Source organism: Gouania willdenowi, chromosome 20 (genome assembly GCF_900634775.1).
Source record: "Gouania willdenowi chromosome 20, fGouWil2.1, whole genome shotgun sequence".
In the NCBI taxonomy this organism is placed as follows: Eukaryota; Metazoa; Chordata; class Actinopteri; order Blenniiformes; family Gobiesocidae; genus Gouania; species Gouania willdenowi.
In genome coordinates, this window is record NC_041063.1 from 1905149 (window position 1) to 1923678 (window position 18530).

General features: G+C 37.5%; 1 protein-coding gene across 3 annotated transcripts in view; it reads left to right on the forward strand.

Annotated features, from left to right (window-relative positions):
- The window catches only part of LOC114453931 (partitioning defective 3 homolog), a 563018-nt gene that overhangs the window by 300414 nt on the left and 244074 nt on the right, over window positions 1–18530 (forward strand). For all 3 annotated transcript variants that reach the window (XM_028433953.1, XM_028433955.1, XM_028433954.1), the window contains exons 13-14: window positions 4266–4451; window positions 5712–5882. In XM_028433953.1, coding sequence (XP_028289754.1) covers window positions 4266–4451; window positions 5712–5882 — 357 coding nt within the window. The remainder of the gene's footprint in view (window positions 1–4265; window positions 4452–5711; window positions 5883–18530) is intronic.

Consider the following 18530-nt stretch of genomic DNA (forward strand, 5'->3'; position numbering starts at 1 on the left):
AATAAGAAAACTCTTTTTTTCCCCTCATGTTCAGAGGTAGCAGAATCCAACTCTGCTGAAGTTAAATGGGTGCAGCAAGGCCTGTCAAGGCCTGACAAACTCATTCTTGGCTAGCGGCGCTTGTTCCTGTCTGATGAAAATGTTACACCGCTCTCTCATTCTGTGCCTCAGCCCCCTATTCCCAGAACTAGACTCTGAGTGGGCGGTTATACCATTATCATTCCACTCTAGGATGTGCTTGCTCAGATACACACACACGGGCTACACACTGCCACAGTGCCATCATCAGCGTGGAGGCCAAAGGTTTAACACAGGGCTAAAGACTGATAGCGAGCTTAGGTGCTTTGTAAAATAGCAGCAGTTAAAGCCTATTGAGAGTTTTACTGGAGGCATTTGACAAGAACTGGATTTGTAACATTTTCTTTTAATATTTGCTCTTGCTTCTGCTATCAAACCATGTTTTACATTTTCTTTTTTCTTCTGCTGTGTGCTTCTTTCTGAGATGACAAGAACAGGTGATGTTTAGAGTCAAATTGAATGCTGACCTGCTCAAGGTCCAGTTACAGACAAGTGTTCTGCCATTTTAAAGGAGGGAAGAGGGGCAGAGAGGAGAGATTTCTAAAGAGTCTCTGGCTGAACGCATGCATGGCTGCTGCCTCATAACTCCTCAAAACCTGTGCTCTGTCTTTTTTCCTCTTTTTTTCTGTTAGCTGTAAAGAACACAGACACAAGCACTAATGAAAGAGGATTCAGGATGTATGGCAGTGGTGGTTGTCCTAAAAAATAACCAAAGTCTTTCAGGCAATTAAAGCTTTCTGTAGAAAAGCCTAAATTTGTTGTCGCACATGTTCAGGTTAATTATTGGTTGAAGAAATACTTTTTTCAAGAAAAGTACGAACACCCCAAACATCTAAGCAACGCTATTCAATGCCAGTCATTAAAGGTTATATCTGTAGAGCCTTTGATTGTTTGTAAACATTATGACATATTTTGTTGGGCGGGGCTTAGCCTGGAGGCAAACTCACCCGCACTGTTAAACAATGGGGAGCAACGTAGCAACGTGGCGGCCATCTTACCTCAGACAACTGGCCCCACTCATTACATTAATGTCAATGGTGTAGGTACTATTTCAATAACCCTAACTTACTCAATTTTCAACCAATTTTCTAACAGAAAGTGGCAATTTCAACATGTACAAGCATCCTATGACATACCTATGTATAATAATATATTTTATGGAGTTAAAGGTATTTTTATTTAAGCTGATCACTCACCTTCCAACAACTATTGTAGAGCACGTCAGAATGTCAGAACATCTTTTGTCTGAGGTAAGATGGCCTCCGTTGAGTTACGCTGGCGAATTCCGCTTGCATGATCTAGTGTTTATATATATCTATGCTTTAGACAGCGGCGTTTCCTGTTTTTGCCTCCAGCGTGACACGGTTTATTAAGGGGTCTATAGTGAACTTTAATTGATACTAGATGTTTTGTTGGGTTTTTTTTTCCTTTTAAAGTAGCAGTGAGTATATTTAAACCTGACATTTCCTCATACATGCTCACTGCAATATTGCGCGTCAGAGTTGTATCAGGTGTTCTGGCACAATCAGTATCTCAACTAAATGCTGATTCTGGTTGCACTGGTAGAGCCACTGTTAGCCGCCGGCTTCTGTGGCTGATGGTGGCTAACACAAGGTGGCTCAAGTTCATGAGTAAATTCAGACTTTAGCCATCGGAACGACTGGAACCACCATTTTGTTGGGTTACAGGATTTGCCAAAACATCCACTACTTGGATAGGCAGGGCATTGTATAGTGCGTATAGCATTTAACATAGCACGGTTACGTCCAAAGGCAGCATAGAGAGCTGCCGTTTTACGTAAATGGTTTTTATCTTGTGGAACTGACTGCGCATGCGCAAACACATAAAAATACGTTATAAAACAGAGGCACAGCAGCAATATGCTTTTGGGAGGGGTGTGGCCTCCTCCTGCCTTACTCAGCGCAGCAGTGAGACTTCTCTGCCGTACCAGGAAATAGCGATGTGTAGTCATTTGGGCTATGAAAAGCACAAAATGCTGACACTTTCAAACTTATAGGTACTGTAGGCTATCGGAAATGGAAAAATAAACAATTTATAATTATAGTATAATAAAGCAAATAATCAAAATATGAATTCACCCTTGGGTAGGCACTGCCTACCTTGCATACCCTGACTGCTCGTCACTGCGTAGTAGGTAGTGTACATTAACAGAAACAGAGCAGCCATGCAAGACCCTTGATTTCTATTGGGACCTACTCGGTGATTAATGCCTTGCCCCAGAACACTAACAGACAGAGCAGTAAACCTGGAATTGAACTGCCAACCTGTCGTGTAGGAAAGGCCTCTTTTACACTTACAATCATAGTTGACTTTTGTATAAGGGTTGACCGATAAGGGTTTTTTTTAGGACCAATACAGATATTGATTATTAGTAATCAAGGAAACCAATAACTGTTATTTAGAACCAATATTCATTTGTTGTGAAAATTAAACTTTTGGTGTCAAAATGTTGAATTACACACTTGGGATTAGACTGAATATACAGTATACCTTTTGTTTTTTTACACTGATCTATAATAATAAAAAGACCTTTAACTGTTGGAGAATAAACTCTGACACAAATATGAAAAGGTTTAAGCTATGTTTTTATAATATAAAAACAAAAAGTGTAGAGTTTACTGAAACACATTTTTTTAAAAAAGAATGGTGACTGTATAAAAGCCAAAAGAACGCATTATGAAATAAACATATTTTATCAGCTAAAAAAACATCCAATAACAAAATATATTAAAATTTCTGCCATTATTATTAGTCGTATGTATGTAAGAAGTTCATAGTTTAAGCTTGGGGGAATGTAAAACCAGCAGGATTGCAGCACCTGAGGTAAATATGTGTTTTATATATATGTTTTATATATGTGTTTTATATACATCTCAACTCCTGTTTGTCTGCAAGCGAGGAAATAAAACTCACAAAAGGTACCATTTAGACTCCAGTGAAAATCCTCAGACAACAGATGACAGTGCTTTCTGGATGAGGTATTTTCCACATGGATTGTTTGTGTTCAATGTTTACTCTCGACTAAAAATCCTCACAATTTTTTTTTTGGCTGTTGCAACACCAGCATTTTCAACAACAGCCACAACAAAGCAGAGGCGGATCCTTAACCTGTGTCAAATGATCTTTTAAAGGCATGTTGTTCCAAGGAAACCGCCATCGTCTGAGCGTCAAATTGCTACCTGGTACCTTAAAAGTTTTCAGCCATGCTGCTGTTGTTCCACACCAAGCTCCACGTAGTGGAAAGGAATTAGTGGTTCTCATCCAGACAGCGCAGGCCTTTCACATTGACAGCGGAGGATATGTGTCATGCTCGTTGTCTGCTCGCGCTTTTTTCCCAGCGTGTTTTAGCTGGTGCTTGTTTTCAATTTTCTTGTCATTCACTTTCTCCTTTTCTCTCACCTTTTTGTTCATCCTTTGTTCTCTTTCTCTATCTGAACGCAACACTGGCTCTAGTGGCTCGCAACAATAGTTGATCAACTTTTGCAAGTAAGTCGTCTTGTGCAAATTTAACTCAAATGAAACTTGTGAGAATCAAGCATATGATTAAGTGCAAAGTCAGTTTACAGCCTAACATGCAATACTTTTATACGTCCACATAAATTATTTCTGTTTAGCTATTATAACAATGCCCATGCCTTCTGTATCTTAACTATTTGTGTAAGGGTCAATGACGTGACACCTAAATATTCTGTCTAATGCATTTATTTTAGCTAAAAAGTGTTTATACGCATAAAAAATACCAAATAGGTTGTAACTTAGTATATACTGTACGTATGTGCTCACCCACATTGTTTTTTCTTCTTTTTTTTTTCTTTTGTTACTGAATTACTTCTGTAATTTATTCTGTTATTCAACGTGTCAAATTTCTGGCCATGATGACCGTTACTCTAAATCTTCAAATTCAAATTCATGTTCTGCTCTATTTTAGTTATATTATATTAATGTATAAGATTTCAAAGTATTTCTATTTTTTATGCAAACCTTGCCCGATGATGCCCATATTCTGAAAAATGATGTGGTGAAAATCCTTAAACGTCATTGACCCATAAATATGGCTAAAATTGCATTCATGATCATGATCACGTCATGATTGTATGAATGCATGAATGACTTTTTAACGAGTCTAAGTGTAATTTATTTCGTGAACTTCTCTCTATTCTCCTCAGACAGAGGAAGACGACCTGGTTTTGACCTATGACGGTGCGCAGGAGTTCATGACCTTTGAGATCCCACTGAATGACTCGGGCTCTGCAGGTTTGGGGGTCAGTGTCAAAGGGAACCGGTCTAAGGAAAGTCACGCTGACCTTGGCATCTTCGTCAAATCTATTATCAACGGAGGTGCTGCAAGTAAGGCAAGTAGCTACCACCAGCACCATCACAGAGAGCTCCAAATACCTTCCACAAATGGCCCTGGTTTGGTTCACTACACTCAATGGAAAGCTGTTTGAGCAGACATGTGACATCAGTGACATCAACCATTATTAATCTCCAAATGCACTCACTTTTGGTTTACTAGTGCAATGGTTCTAAAAACTTAATTGGCTCGAGGACCCGACTACAGCATTTTGCTTAGAATGATATGGAAAAAAACATATAGAGCGAAATTATAATGATGATTCCCATCATAATTATTAAGATTATAATTTTTAACGAAATCCCCATGTAATTTTTTCATTTGTTAATTTTCCGCTCACTCTCTATGAAGTACCCCCTGTAGTGTCACTGCATACTCCTATGGGCACACGTACCCACATTTGAGAAGCAGTGGCCACAGTTACATGATGGGTTTTTTTTCGGACTTAGTTATTTCGAATTAAATCATACGGAATTAAGGTGTTCTAAACAAAACAATATTTTATGAGTATAGATGGCGTACGGCTGTGCGAGTAGACCTTTCTAGTAAAGAATCCTCTACCAGTAGTAGATAATTTTGTGTCACTAGTAAAGTCTACTCGTGCACTACTACGCCAAAAACCTTTACTAGTAAAAACGTTTTACTAGTACTTCCAGTACACTCAAAATATCTCACTAGTAGTACTAGTAGAATGTTATTAGTCTACTAGTAGTTCTCATAAAGCCAAACGATTCTCTAGCAGTACTAGTAGACCTAATGTAAAGGAAGTAGGAGGGATTTTACCCAAACTCTACTTATGTACTAGTAAACCAGAGTTAAGTTCATTTACTGTAATATTGGTTAATATCACTGAAATCAAATTAATGCTCAAACAGCTTTCCATAGCACTCTTTCATTGAACTTGTAAATATGTAAAGGAACAGGATTCTGTTGATTCGCGGCAAAACTAAAATGACTCGGGATAATCAGAATGATTGAGACAGTGTGGTGGTCACATGATGTTTTTTTTTTGGATCAGATGCTGTGCTCTAAATGTCATTTTCTGGTTATCGATGATGTCACTGATCATTTGCAGAAATAAAGGTGGTGCCAGTGATTAGGAGAGACTGGCCATAGATATCTTTAATATTTGCAGAAAAAAACAAACTCTTTGTGTCTCAGATTTTGCCTCTGGTGTCGCTGCAGAATTCTCCTTTTTAAAAACTTCTGACGGTGCAATCTTTCTGCTAGCTTTTCTCATGATGGTGTTTATCTGCAGGACGGGCGTCTGCGTGTCAATGACCAGCTTATTGCTGTAAATGGTGAATCGCTGCTTGAGAAAACCAATCAGGAGGCCATGGAAACGCTCCGTAAATCGATGTCAGTCGAGGGAAACAAGCGAGGGATGATCCAGCTCATCGTGGCCCGGCGTGTACCAAAACTCACTGAGGTAAAGTCAATAGTTAGAGTCCAGTCAGACTGGTGGACCGTGTACTAATTCAAATGAAGGTGAACTTTAAAGCCCCACCTGTGCCCATTGCCCCCCAAATAATCCTGACAAATAACACATTTTCAAATTTGTTAGTAACAACATGTTTCATAATAAATCAAAAACTAAATTAAACTAATCACCTGCATAAAAACAAATGTCAAAATGCAGGAAATAATGAAACATTGTTTACAAACTGTAACAAAAAGCTTAAGAAAACCAAATAAGAAATAATTTTTCCAAGTTTTTGTAAAGTACATGCTCATTATTTTTGCACTTTAGTTCAACTTTACATTTTGTTCCTGTTTCATATCTAATTCTCTCTAATAATTCAACATTTTTATGCTCATTATTACTTTCTTCATATGTAGGCATTTTGTTTAGTGTTAATAAACTTTAGAAAGTGTCTATTTGCCGTATGGACAACCCCCGGTACTAGTGGTACGGTTATTAAAGTACGTTGCGTCTTAGGTTTAGGGTTAGGTTTAGGTTTAGTTTTAAACTGGCCAAATTGGGGCGCTGCGTATGGATAAAATGTCGGTATATTGATACGGCAACCGTACAGATAGCCACCGCCTAAACTTTGTTGTCAATGAAGAAAAGCATTTGAAGAGTAACCAACTAACCTGCCACGAGGAAAAAAATTCCAAAAATGCCTTGATTATGGGCGGGGCTCCTGGAGCAGTTAAGACACGCCCACTTTACACTACAAAATTTTTAAAGAACAATCTATGCTATGCTAACTAGCTACTCATTACTCAATATACCTCTCTATTCACTCTTCTCTCAATCCAGCCTACTCACCACAGATTGTAGAGCCCACAGGTGCTAGTTTTTATAAAAAGGGCGGGGCTTACAGTGCTTTTTTGTGACGCAAGATTGTTCCAAAAAAGTTACATGATCTTGTTCTCAGCCATTAGCAAAATTCCATTTTAAAAGCAGGGTTTCAACCCATAGAGGGCAGTAACTCTGACATTTTACAACAAATTATGCCAAATTGACTAAAATTTTGAGATTTGGACCAGGATCAATCAACAGCACTACTTAGCACCCAAATATATTTGTATTCAGCAGAAACAAAGTGGTTTTGGGGTTTAGTAACTCTTTAAGAAGATTGGTAGGACATTGAAAATGCCCTCCTGTTTGTCACACCCCACCTGTCATACCTTCATTCCCCACCAGGGGGGCGCACTGCACACTTTTAGAAGCACTGTACTAATATGTCAAAGAAGACCATTCATCTGTCATTAATGTAAAGCATGTATGGATACAGACTATAGCGCAGTAAGTACAATATGGGGACATTTATAACTATGAAATGAAGATAAGCAATGAGTGACATTTGGTCATATTTTGGCTGAATAATAAATATTACAGATTTCTCTCCTTCGTGCCAATGGCCTTAATCCCATCCCCAGAGACTTTGCGCATTCAGAGATAGCAACGGGAGAATCTTCATGAAGCGACGCAGAGCCATGCAAATCTTCAACCAATCCCATTTCCTTTGTGAGATGGATGATAGCGCCTCAATCCACCCTCTTCTTTGCACCATTTTTATCCAGCGCGGGTCTTGATACGGTATCTAAGAAGCACTTGACTGACTTTTGATTGACAGCTTTGCTGAATAATACAGTAGGGAAGGCAGATAAGGATTGTGCATTATGGAGGGATGAAAATTTGTCCACTGTTATATTGATGGTACCTCCGCCTCCTTCTCTGGAAGAAAAAAAAAAGAAGCGATGGTGGTGAACGTGTTTTGTGATGCTCATTGTCAGAATTCCCATGTAAATACATTCCTGATGTTGTTGACGATCAGTCAGCTTGTGGCAGCCTGAGGTAATAGATCAGGTTTGATTAGTGTTGCCTGGACTCTAATTGGAGTCTACGTCCTGTGGCTGGGTGTCAGTTTGGAGAGGCGTGCTGAGACGCTGCTTCCTTCCTAATGCCCTTCACCCTCTATGCTCACACCCTCCCCGTAGCTTTGTGGTGTTTTTTCCTTTTCCTTCACAACCAACCCTACAGCTAGAAATATGTGTATTGTTGGAATTCTCCTTTTTCCAACAAAAACTCTAGAACAGGCAGGATACGAAGAGGAAGGCTAGGTTTTTTTTAATAGAATACCAAAGAAATATATGATTACTTTGGAGCTTTTGTTGTTGTCTGCTGGATATGAGGATTAAAAGCGATGCCTCATGTTGTGATGATAATGTGTTTAAAGCTTACTGGACATAGACTTATTTGTGATGGGTTTGCATGTACTCCCTCACAGTTTGTGGGCTTGGGTTGGGTATTCTTCGGTCATGGACAGGGATAGACTTTTTCAATGTAGAGCAGGAGCATCAACTAGCAGCTTTCAGGCAACATCTGTCTGGCCTGTCACAGTCTCCACACGGCTCGCGGTCATTAGAACAAGTAATGAAGAATAAAATAGAAATGAACTGCATAATAATTCCAGCAAGTTTGTTGTTTTCTTCTTGAATAATATGTTAATGTTTTATTATTCTCTGCCACAAAGTGTGGAACGTGGATATAGGTTTGAGCTCCGTCCATCCGTCCGTGCGTCCATTCGTCTGAGTTAAAGGGGACAGCTTTTATCAGAAACCGTTTAAGATAAGCTAACCAAATTCTGTGTGTGGCTTCAGGGTATCAATACCTTGATGGAGTTCAAAAATGAGAAGTGTGCAAATATTTTTTCTGGAGTTATTTTTATTGACTGTGTTCGAGGTATCTTCAAAGGGGACAGCATTTCTAAGAAACTGTTTAAGAAAGGATAACTAAATTTGGTGTGTGGGTTCAAGGTACCTATACCTTGATGGAGTTTGAAAATGAGAAGCACACAATTCTTCTTTCCGGAGTTTTTTTTTTACTCTGTTCAAGGTATCTTCAAAGGGGACAGCATTTGTTAGAAACCGTTTAAGATTGTTAGTAATTTTATATTCTGATGTGATAATATTTTCTTATGTATACATCTAAGTTCTTAGATTTAAGACATTTAGGAAAAAGATGTATTATAATGACAACCAATCTGGTGAGGGATGTTGATGACTATGTCTCCTTGTTTATTCAGAAAACTGTTTTTCAGGAAGTTTACTTTGATCTCCTGACATGTTTTGACTGTCAACTGCCAGTCCTCTTCAGAGGTGTCTGCTGATAACTTTGATGTGTTCTTGACTTTTTTTGGGACTTTTTTGAATAATATGTTAAGGTTTCATATATTCAGACAAAGGGGTTTCAAAGAAGACAAAAAGAACTTGCTGGAATCATTAATCAAAAGTCAAGGACACATCAAAGCGATCAGGAGATCAAAGTTAATTTCCTGAAAAACAGTTGTCTGAATAATTGAAACCTTAACATATTTAAAATGAACTGAGTTCTTTAGATTGAGTGTGTACGGGAGGTTGCATGTGTGAGAATCAAGACTTGATTGCTCTGCGTGCCCTGCCTTACGTTGTGTCCTATAGGGTGGAGCATGCCACGGCAGGTAGTTTTTTCTTGTTTGCATTTGAGTTAAAACCATCTTTCCTGAATGCGTCCATTAAATGTTAGAATAAATTAATTTATTCACTACGTTTTGAGTATTGTAGATAAAAGATTATAGATTTTGCTTTCATCTTTAATCTTGTTTTGGGGTTCAAACATGTATTGCATATACTACAATCTGAAAGCTTTTTCTCACCTCTCTGTCTCCTCCTTCCCTTGTCGTGATCTCCTGCCTGGGAGAACGGACACTGGTCCGTCCTGGGAAACATCAACCACAAGGTTCAATGAGATCTTTTTCTACGTACAGTCGCTCTCACATTACTTTCAATATTTTACCAGCAGATCAAAAACCCACTGGTAAGGAGATGGGCTGGTACTCTGATTAGCTACTGCTTAAAGCATTCATTGTTATTCATTGCAGCATGTGACTGGTATATGAAACAAACATGCTGATGGTCTTCCTGAGATCACACCCAACATCTGTCATCACAGTGGGGCCACAAAAATGTGAATGTATACGATCCGAGGGCCATATTATCAACGTTCATGTCAACATTTAGAGAAATGAGAAATTTGACCATTAATACAGGAAGGAACAAAGACTTGTGGGTTTTTATGTGTTTTTCTGTCATTTTTGTCGTTGTTTTCTTTGTTTTTCGTCTCGTGTTGATGTTTTGTGAGATTTGTCTTTAGTTTTGTGTTTTCATTGTTGTTTTGTGTGTTTTTCTGTCATTTTTGTATATTTTTGTTGTATTGTTGTTTGTGGTTGCTTGGTGTGTTTTCATTGTTTTTTTTAATGTTTTTGGGGGCAGTTTAGGTTTTTTGTTGTCAGTCCGTCTATTTTGTGTCTTTTTGGGGTAATTTCGTGTATTATTCCAAAATCTTGTTATTTTGGGTATTTTTGTATTTTCATTGTTTTTTTTTTAATGTTTTGGGGGGCAGTTTATTTTTTTGTTGTTCATTTTTGTTGTTTTGTGTGTTATGAGTCATTTTTTTGTGTTTTGGGTTCATTTAGTGTATTACTCTACAATGTTGTACATTGGGTTATTTAGTTATTTTTGCGTTTGTTGTATTGTATTGGTGTGTATTTTTCATTTGGTGTGTTTTGGAGTCATTTTACTCATTCACTTTGAGAGGTCACACAAAATTGGGACTGAGGGCCCCCAGTTATCCATGTGTGCCCTACATAGTAGTTTTATCAGGTCCCTTTAAGTGGGGAGTTCTATTAATTCTAATCCATGCAAGAAATTGGAAACTGCTATAATTCGTATAAATTTAAGATCTCCATGAAGAAAGCAGAAAGTGAACGTGGCCACAGGCCCCCCGCTGCTCTCGGTGCATCTGGCGGCCAGGCAGATATGTGAGGAGCCAGCAGCAGTTTGCTACTGTCACCCAGCCCAACGCCCGTAAGCACTGGAGGCCAGCATTGAAATGAATCAGATCCATCACTGTCTGCAGGGGAGAGGAGCTGCTGCTGGAGCCTCATGCATCACAGCAAAGTAGGGGGGAGGACTTCATTGGGTGCAGCATATCCAGGCCATCTCACACTTTGAAATTTGTATTGATTTTCAATGTCACTGCTTTGGGCAAAAAGAAGACAGTCTTTGCTAAGGTAGACTCATTCTAACCTTTGAAATGTAAACTCGTGCAAAGGCCGATAATAGAAAAGAAACAGCATTTGTCATGTATAGTTAACTATCCTTCATAAAAATCTAAATTAAAATCCTTTGTATCTGCAGTGGGATCATCTACGTTCACATATTACACACAAGGCTTGATTAGATGGTGCTTTACACAGTACATGACATTTAGAAATAGGTCTGTGTATTAAAAAGAAGCTTCAAAAGACGTGATGTAAGACCCGAGTTAAATCCCTTCTAGCCTTCTGTTATTCAATAATTCATTTAGCTTATTTTAGTCGATTAAAATATTCTAGCTGGTCAATCTTTTCCTTCCAGTTTGTGTGGCAGTGTCAGACTCTACCACCCAGTAATACCCATCGCTCCTGAAAACTTAACAAAATTAACCAAAACAGTCAAGATAACTAAAAATACACAGAAATAATTGAGAAATTTACAAAATGACATAAAAAATATGCAAAATGACTCGAAAAACAAGCAAAAAGAACTAAAAAAAATTTAAACCACAGAAAAATACACAAAACAACAACAAAATTACAGGCAAACACAAAATTATTTAAAATGACATCAGAAATACACAAAATGAAGCAAAAGTTGCATACAATGACTAAAAATACACACTTATAACAGAACCATTTCAATAAAAGTACCCAAAATTACACAAGACAACTGCAAAAAAATGGAAAAGTAAATGAAATCACGACACAAATATACAAAATGATTAAAATAAACATACAGAATGACTCAACAACTTACAAAGGACAACAAAAATACACAAAAATACACAAAATAAAAATAATTTAAAAAAAAAAGATGTCAACAAAACAGAGAACTACAGAGTTAATAGAAAACTAAATAAAACCACAACACAAATACACAAAATGACAAAAAAAAGAAGTTTCAACATATTCAGTAAGTTGTGCAACAGTATTACATGGTGTGGTTGAGCTCATATCATCATGTCATCGACACTACAGACATTTTGACTTTAGAAGCTCATTTTTTAAACGTCTCCTTCAGGCTATGGTGTCAGGTGTTCTGGAACCTTCAAACCAGTTCTATCCTCCACAGTCATGGTCTCCTCCTACAGCGCCATTTTTCTTTCCCTGCCAAAACCATGTGTTTCAATAAGTTCATACTGGTGCAGACTAATGATTTAGCCAATACGGAGCCATGTCTTTTAAATGAAAACACATCAGCTGTTAAATTCAAGTATAACACAGCAACATGGTTGAGTGTCTGCTGAATTCTGTTTACAGACCCAAACACCAGATCATATTCAAAGCACAACGACACAATAAATTATTTCTATTTCTACTCACTAAGATATTTTTCCATGAGCAGAAAATTAATTTTTCCCATTCCTGTTTGAATACTCTGGCCTAGATAGCCATGTGATATGATTGGTTACTGCCAATTTGTTTGAAGTACTGTAATTGTATCTCTACTTCAGAGACTATAAATTATTCTACCCATATTTGACTCTTATTAATTTCTCATTCTTAAGCAATTCGTTTTACGAGAAATCATTTTAATTCCATTTTTTTGTACTCGACGTGCACTTTCTGGAAGTTCTTCCAAGTTTTCAAAACGTCTGGTGGCTGAAAGGAACCGTGTTTGTTCTTTGTTTACACGGCCAAATATTTAATAATCCATTTACCAACTTCAAAGGTTCAATAAAAACACTATCAGGCAACACCAGACCTGTTCAATTTAACTCTAAATGCCTGAATTTGATACATTATGGAATGTTTTATTGTTGTGTAAACAGAACAGTCCAGGAAAGAATGCTTATTGTTGTTGATATGAACTTACTGGAATAAATGAAACTAAAGAACTGAGAACACTCTAAAAGCTGTCCAAACAGGGAAAAATAAACTGTTCATTTAAAACATTTTAAAATAGTATTTCAAATATTCATTTATTTACTCGCTTTTTTCTGATTTTCCAATGATCAGAATCAGAATCAGAAGAATTTTATTCTTCACACACACTCAACAAATATTACAAATGAAAAGAATAAACGCTAAACAAAGATAGAAAACTAAAATAATAAAATAAGTAAAATACTGGATTAAATACACACATGACAGTAGAATAAATAAAATGAGATAAACAAGAATAATACAAATATAAATATAAACAATATTTACAAATATAATCGATATATACAAGAATCAGAATCTATGCACCATTCAACCCTAAAAACTATAAATGTCTTTAGATCTTAACAGAAGTCTCACCCCTGCTGTAGAGGAAGGATGTAGAATTGATTATGTTTTATTATTGATTTAAACATAATTTATGTTGAATTTTTTCATCATTAAAGCTGATATCCAGAGTTTCTGAGAAATCTGTTTATGTATGATTCTTTGAAAATGCATATAATTGGTAGAGGCAGGGGGAAGAAGTAACGCTGTTTAGGGCGGGACATCGAGACGTTTCTCAAGGTTCAGCAAGGCCGTTCCAGCACCCCTCACCCCCCCTTCATGACTTTACACCCCCTCATTTGGTAACCACTCCCCAGTCTTTTGTCTCTTCATGGTTCTAATCTGGCGTGTGGCCCAAACTGGCAAATAGACCATTATACAACAAGACCAAAGACGTCTGCTAATCTACAGCCATTCTAAAAACTAATTCCAACAAAGGAAAGATTATTTGAAAAGTACAAAAACCACTAATGTCGAAAGATTTGAGTTTGTGTTCAGGCAGAATTCTGATCCTGAGCACGCACTGACCCCATCACCTCTTCTTCTTATCACTTAAAGAACCAGATTTGATGGGCTTTGTTTAAGAACGTGGCAACAGGCGGAGAAGTTTGAGATATTACTAGGATCTTTATCATGAATGTGTCTCTAAGCAGACACGCTGATGATAAGCATGGGTTTCATATAATCTGAGAGGTTGCTTATGCTCGTGCTTTCTTCCACTCATTGACTGTGTTAAGAACCCTTATTTGTTGTTATCTTCTAACTCTCTGACAGTGTGTAGTGGTGATTGCAATGAGAAACATATGCACATCAGAAACAGATCCTTCATTCTTTAGTTGTTTCAAAAGAAATGCTTTGCTCAGTTTACACAAAGACAGACTGGGATGAATTATCCCTCAGTGCTATTACCACACTGGTGCTCCACTGGAGAGTTCTCATGATCATTCATCAGATGAGCTCCAGCCTTAGCGTTAGCATAGCGGTGCTATCATTTGAGGGCCTTCACTCCTACAACAGACCCCTCAACCATAGGCAGAGTGTGAGATTCTTACCAGGGGGCAAAAGAAAACATATAATTAAATATATAGACCGTCTCGAGATTTGCAACAATCCCAATGTGTGTAACACAATAATGCAAAAATGATTAGTAATATAATTGATAATGTTGACTACAAAAATTTGGTCAACGCGTTATAACGTTGACCTTCCCGAACACGGGTCAAAATGCATGTTCATGTGTCATATATTCTTTGAAAGCTCAGAATCTTCCGTTTTTAACCATATAAACCATTATAAGACACAACTATCATGACAATTATTTTGTCAAACGTGGGAAAAAAATGGTGATAAAGAAACCAGCACTCCTCACCTTTAAAGCAATGCCATGTCTGACTGAATCCATATATTCCATCAAAAGTGGTCTCAAAATCCAATGAATACCAGCATGTAGTCCACAAACTGCCGTAAAAAAAAATGTAATGTCCTATTTTCAAGAAGAAAGTTTTGCCCTGCTTTTTTCTTACTTTTTTATCTCTGTGAGGCTGACCGTGTTATCAAAAATCCTCTATTTTGGATTAATGTTGTATAATAATAATAAAAACAGGCCGGCGGCCGCTTTCTGCTTCGTTTTTGCTGCAGTACCATACATGAACTGCTGGGCACACTGTTGCTTCACCATTTACAATGTGAAGAAGAATTGTGCAACAGAAGAAGAATTAAGTCAAATGACTCAAACGCAAAGAACAACACATGAATTCATATATATTTTGTCACTTTATGGCATTTAAGATATTTGTATATTATTTACATTATATTAAGAATTGGATTTTTTCAAATGAATTTGGGAAAACTGTAATACAAACTTGTGACCACTAGGGGGACAATGCTCCCCCTGCCCCTCCGCAAACTCAGGGTAATCCCTTACCATTCTAATGACTCCATTTCCAAAATGTATTTCCTCTAGCTGTTCTTTTCTCTTCTTTTTTAGCTCAGCAAAGCGTCAATGTACACTCCCAGAGACCATACGGATGTGGGCCACATCATTCAATGTTCCGGCATTTTCTGCATTCTTCTGGCCCATCTAATATAGATGAGAGCCAACATGGGCCCTAATATGATCCTGCAAATGTGAGCTAGTTACCTTGAAACATATTTGGGCCAGTTTTGGTTGAATTATGAGAAGTTAGCACACGTGTCAAAAAAATGGCCCGGGGGCCAAATTGGGCCCTTTGGAGCATCCAATTCGGCCCGCAGGAGAAAATACAAATGACGGCAAAAACAAGAATCATTATGTAAATGAAACTCATCAATTTTTCTAGAGGCTCACAGTTTTTTCAGTGCTTTTATCACAATGATTGCAGTCATTTTTAATGCTAAACTGTAGAAAAAACTGTGTCAATGTAGATGTGCCAACCAGTGACACCAGTATAGTGCAATATTCCATTAAACAATATATTGGTTCTTTCAACAAACAGTGACAACCTTTCTGTGAAAACCTACCTGCACATTTTAGTAAAAAGAAGAAAAGGTTTTGAAAAATAATAAAATAAATCTTAAAGGTCCTATATCATGCAAATCAACTTTTTTGATCTTCTAACCTTGTTACAATGTTAATTTCTTATGAAAAACACCACCAAAGTATTGTTGGGTTTCCTTCCTGCGTCTCTGAGAAATCCTCAATAATCCTGCTTTCTGAGCTCTTTTTCTGCACTTTTCTGAAAAACGAGTTGTTCAATTGCTAGTGATGTCACTAGCATTATGAACCGTCCCCTCCAGGAAGTGCCTGCTGCCGGTGACCCGCCTCCATGGTGAACACTGCAGTGTAGGCACCCAGGGAGCCTTTGACATGTGACCCAATGCGGTTGAGGTGATAAACAAATGATTATAATTTTAAATGCACTATTCCTGTATTTAATAAAGATGAGGAGGAAAAGAAAGTGAATTAGCAGCTTAAAACTCTGGTGAGTGTTTGAACACAGCGCGGCGACGGACTCACACAATAGCCGCTTAATTATCCATGTATTTCACTGTAATGTGCAGTGTTTTGGCTAACAACAATAACAGTGTGGATAGCAAGAGAAATGGCTTTGGTGATCACTGAGGGAGTCATGCAGGAGCCTCACAGGCAAGTCAGCGTATAGACACGCCCACTCATGAATATGCATAAGCAGGCAGCAAACAGCCCATTGGTCAGAAAGTGACATTTCAGAGGCTAAAACTGTGGAAAACAGGTGAGTTTGAGAAATTAAACCTCAAATACTATGTTTTTGGGGTTCTTAGAACAAATGGAGATGATGGTGAAAAATAGTATGATATGGAACCTTTAAATCCCCCCCCCCCCCCCCCCCCCCCCCAAAAAAAAATTCATATTATTATTATTTTTTAAATTGATACTTAGCCCGAGAATATCAATAATCGACCGTATGAAAAAAAATTCGATCTATTTGGTCTGTCCTTGGCTGACGTCTGGAATTGTGAGGGCTTGGTTGTGGCAAACGGGCGGAGCATCCATCTGCCATCATTCCATGTGGTATGCAGTGTTTGGAATGACGGCGTTTAAAGCGATTATGATTGGCTAAGGCAGAGTCATGTGTCATGGTAGCCAATCAGAGCCAGTGTTTTTACTCATGTGCACGCACACACACACACACACACACACACACACACACACACACACACACACACACACACACACACTACAGATTTGATGAATCAGCAGAGATAGTGAGCGTGGAACAATCTGATGAAAAGTTGTCATTTTTAAGGTGGCGATACTTACACTACTTTATATTAATTATGGTCAAAGACAAGAACGTACATGTGAAGTGTTCATTATATCCAGGAGTGAAGACTTTGTCCACATCTGTAGAAAACAACTCTAATTTAATGAAGCATCTCACAACGACACACATCTAAAAAATCTGAATTCTTTGACATATAGCAACTTTTTTTTTTTTTTAACAGTAACACAAATAGTTACTTTCCTTGGTAATGAGTTACTTTTATTATTAGTAGTGAGTAACTATAACTAATTACTTCTTTAAAGTAACGTTCCCAACACTGGCGGTATGTGTGCCAGATATGGACCAGAAGATTTTTGTATTCATATATTTTTGTCATTTGGAACAAGAAATGCAAAGTGGCTCAGACAATTTAGTCCCCGTAGAAATGTAAACATATGGACTTGTGTTTAGTCATTTTTCCAAACCACTGATGTCGTTTCACTATGTTAGCATGTCGACTACTTCCTGCTACATCTCAGCTAATAAAGGACTGTAGTGTACTTTCTCTCTATGTAATATTTTATCTGAAATTATAAATGGATTAACTAAAACTCTACATTTCCATCATTATTTAGCATTACACTGATCAATACTAATTAGTGTTTTAACTGAATGTTTTCAAGAGCAAAACTAAAAAGTGTTGCTCGTGATTTGTCAAAAGAAAATAGTTTGACACAAATTATAGCCAGCTGCAGTTTTAATCATCCTCCTAATTAAAGATAATATTTACCAGACTTGTTTGACAGTTCCTGATAAAGAATCTGTCAACACTTAGATTTCAAATTGGTGTCTATTCTGGGAGGAATGTCACCCTATGTGTGCCAGATACTAATTCACCTTCTCTCACACACACACGTGGTATTATTTAAACTCATGGTAAGGTAAGGCAAGGTAAATGTGTTTACAGCACATTTCATACACAAGACCATTCAATGGGATTTACATAATTAAAAAGTCTGTTTGAAATCAACAATTGAAGCATTAGAGGATTAAAAGGTTTACAACCTAATGATTTGAAAAGAAAAACCAAAAGAAGTTTGAGTTTTCCTTGCGTCCTTTGGAGGTTGAACAAAACTTGACAATACATAAGTAAAAACCTAAAAGTTCAGGCAGTCCCTGTCATGTATTGCTATAATGATTTTACCAATGCTCGAGGTAAATCTCCTTAATAAAAATGGAATTACAGTATGTACTATACCAGTGGTGTACCATACCAAGCTTTTCCCAGTCCCGTACCCCCTCAGACATTTAACGTGAAGCCATGAACCCCTACTCCTGCACACTTAAAAAATAAATAAATAAATAAATGTACAATTTTGGCACTACAGTGACTTTTTCATGCAGTTTCACTGAGAAACAATTAATTTTTTCATAACCCTATAACTGTGAAATACAACTGTACAACATTAATGAGAAGGGTGAGGTTGAGAGGAAGCACATACAGTAACTCTGCAATGAGTCTTCTCCACACAAGATCTTGTTTTCTATTTTGTTTTT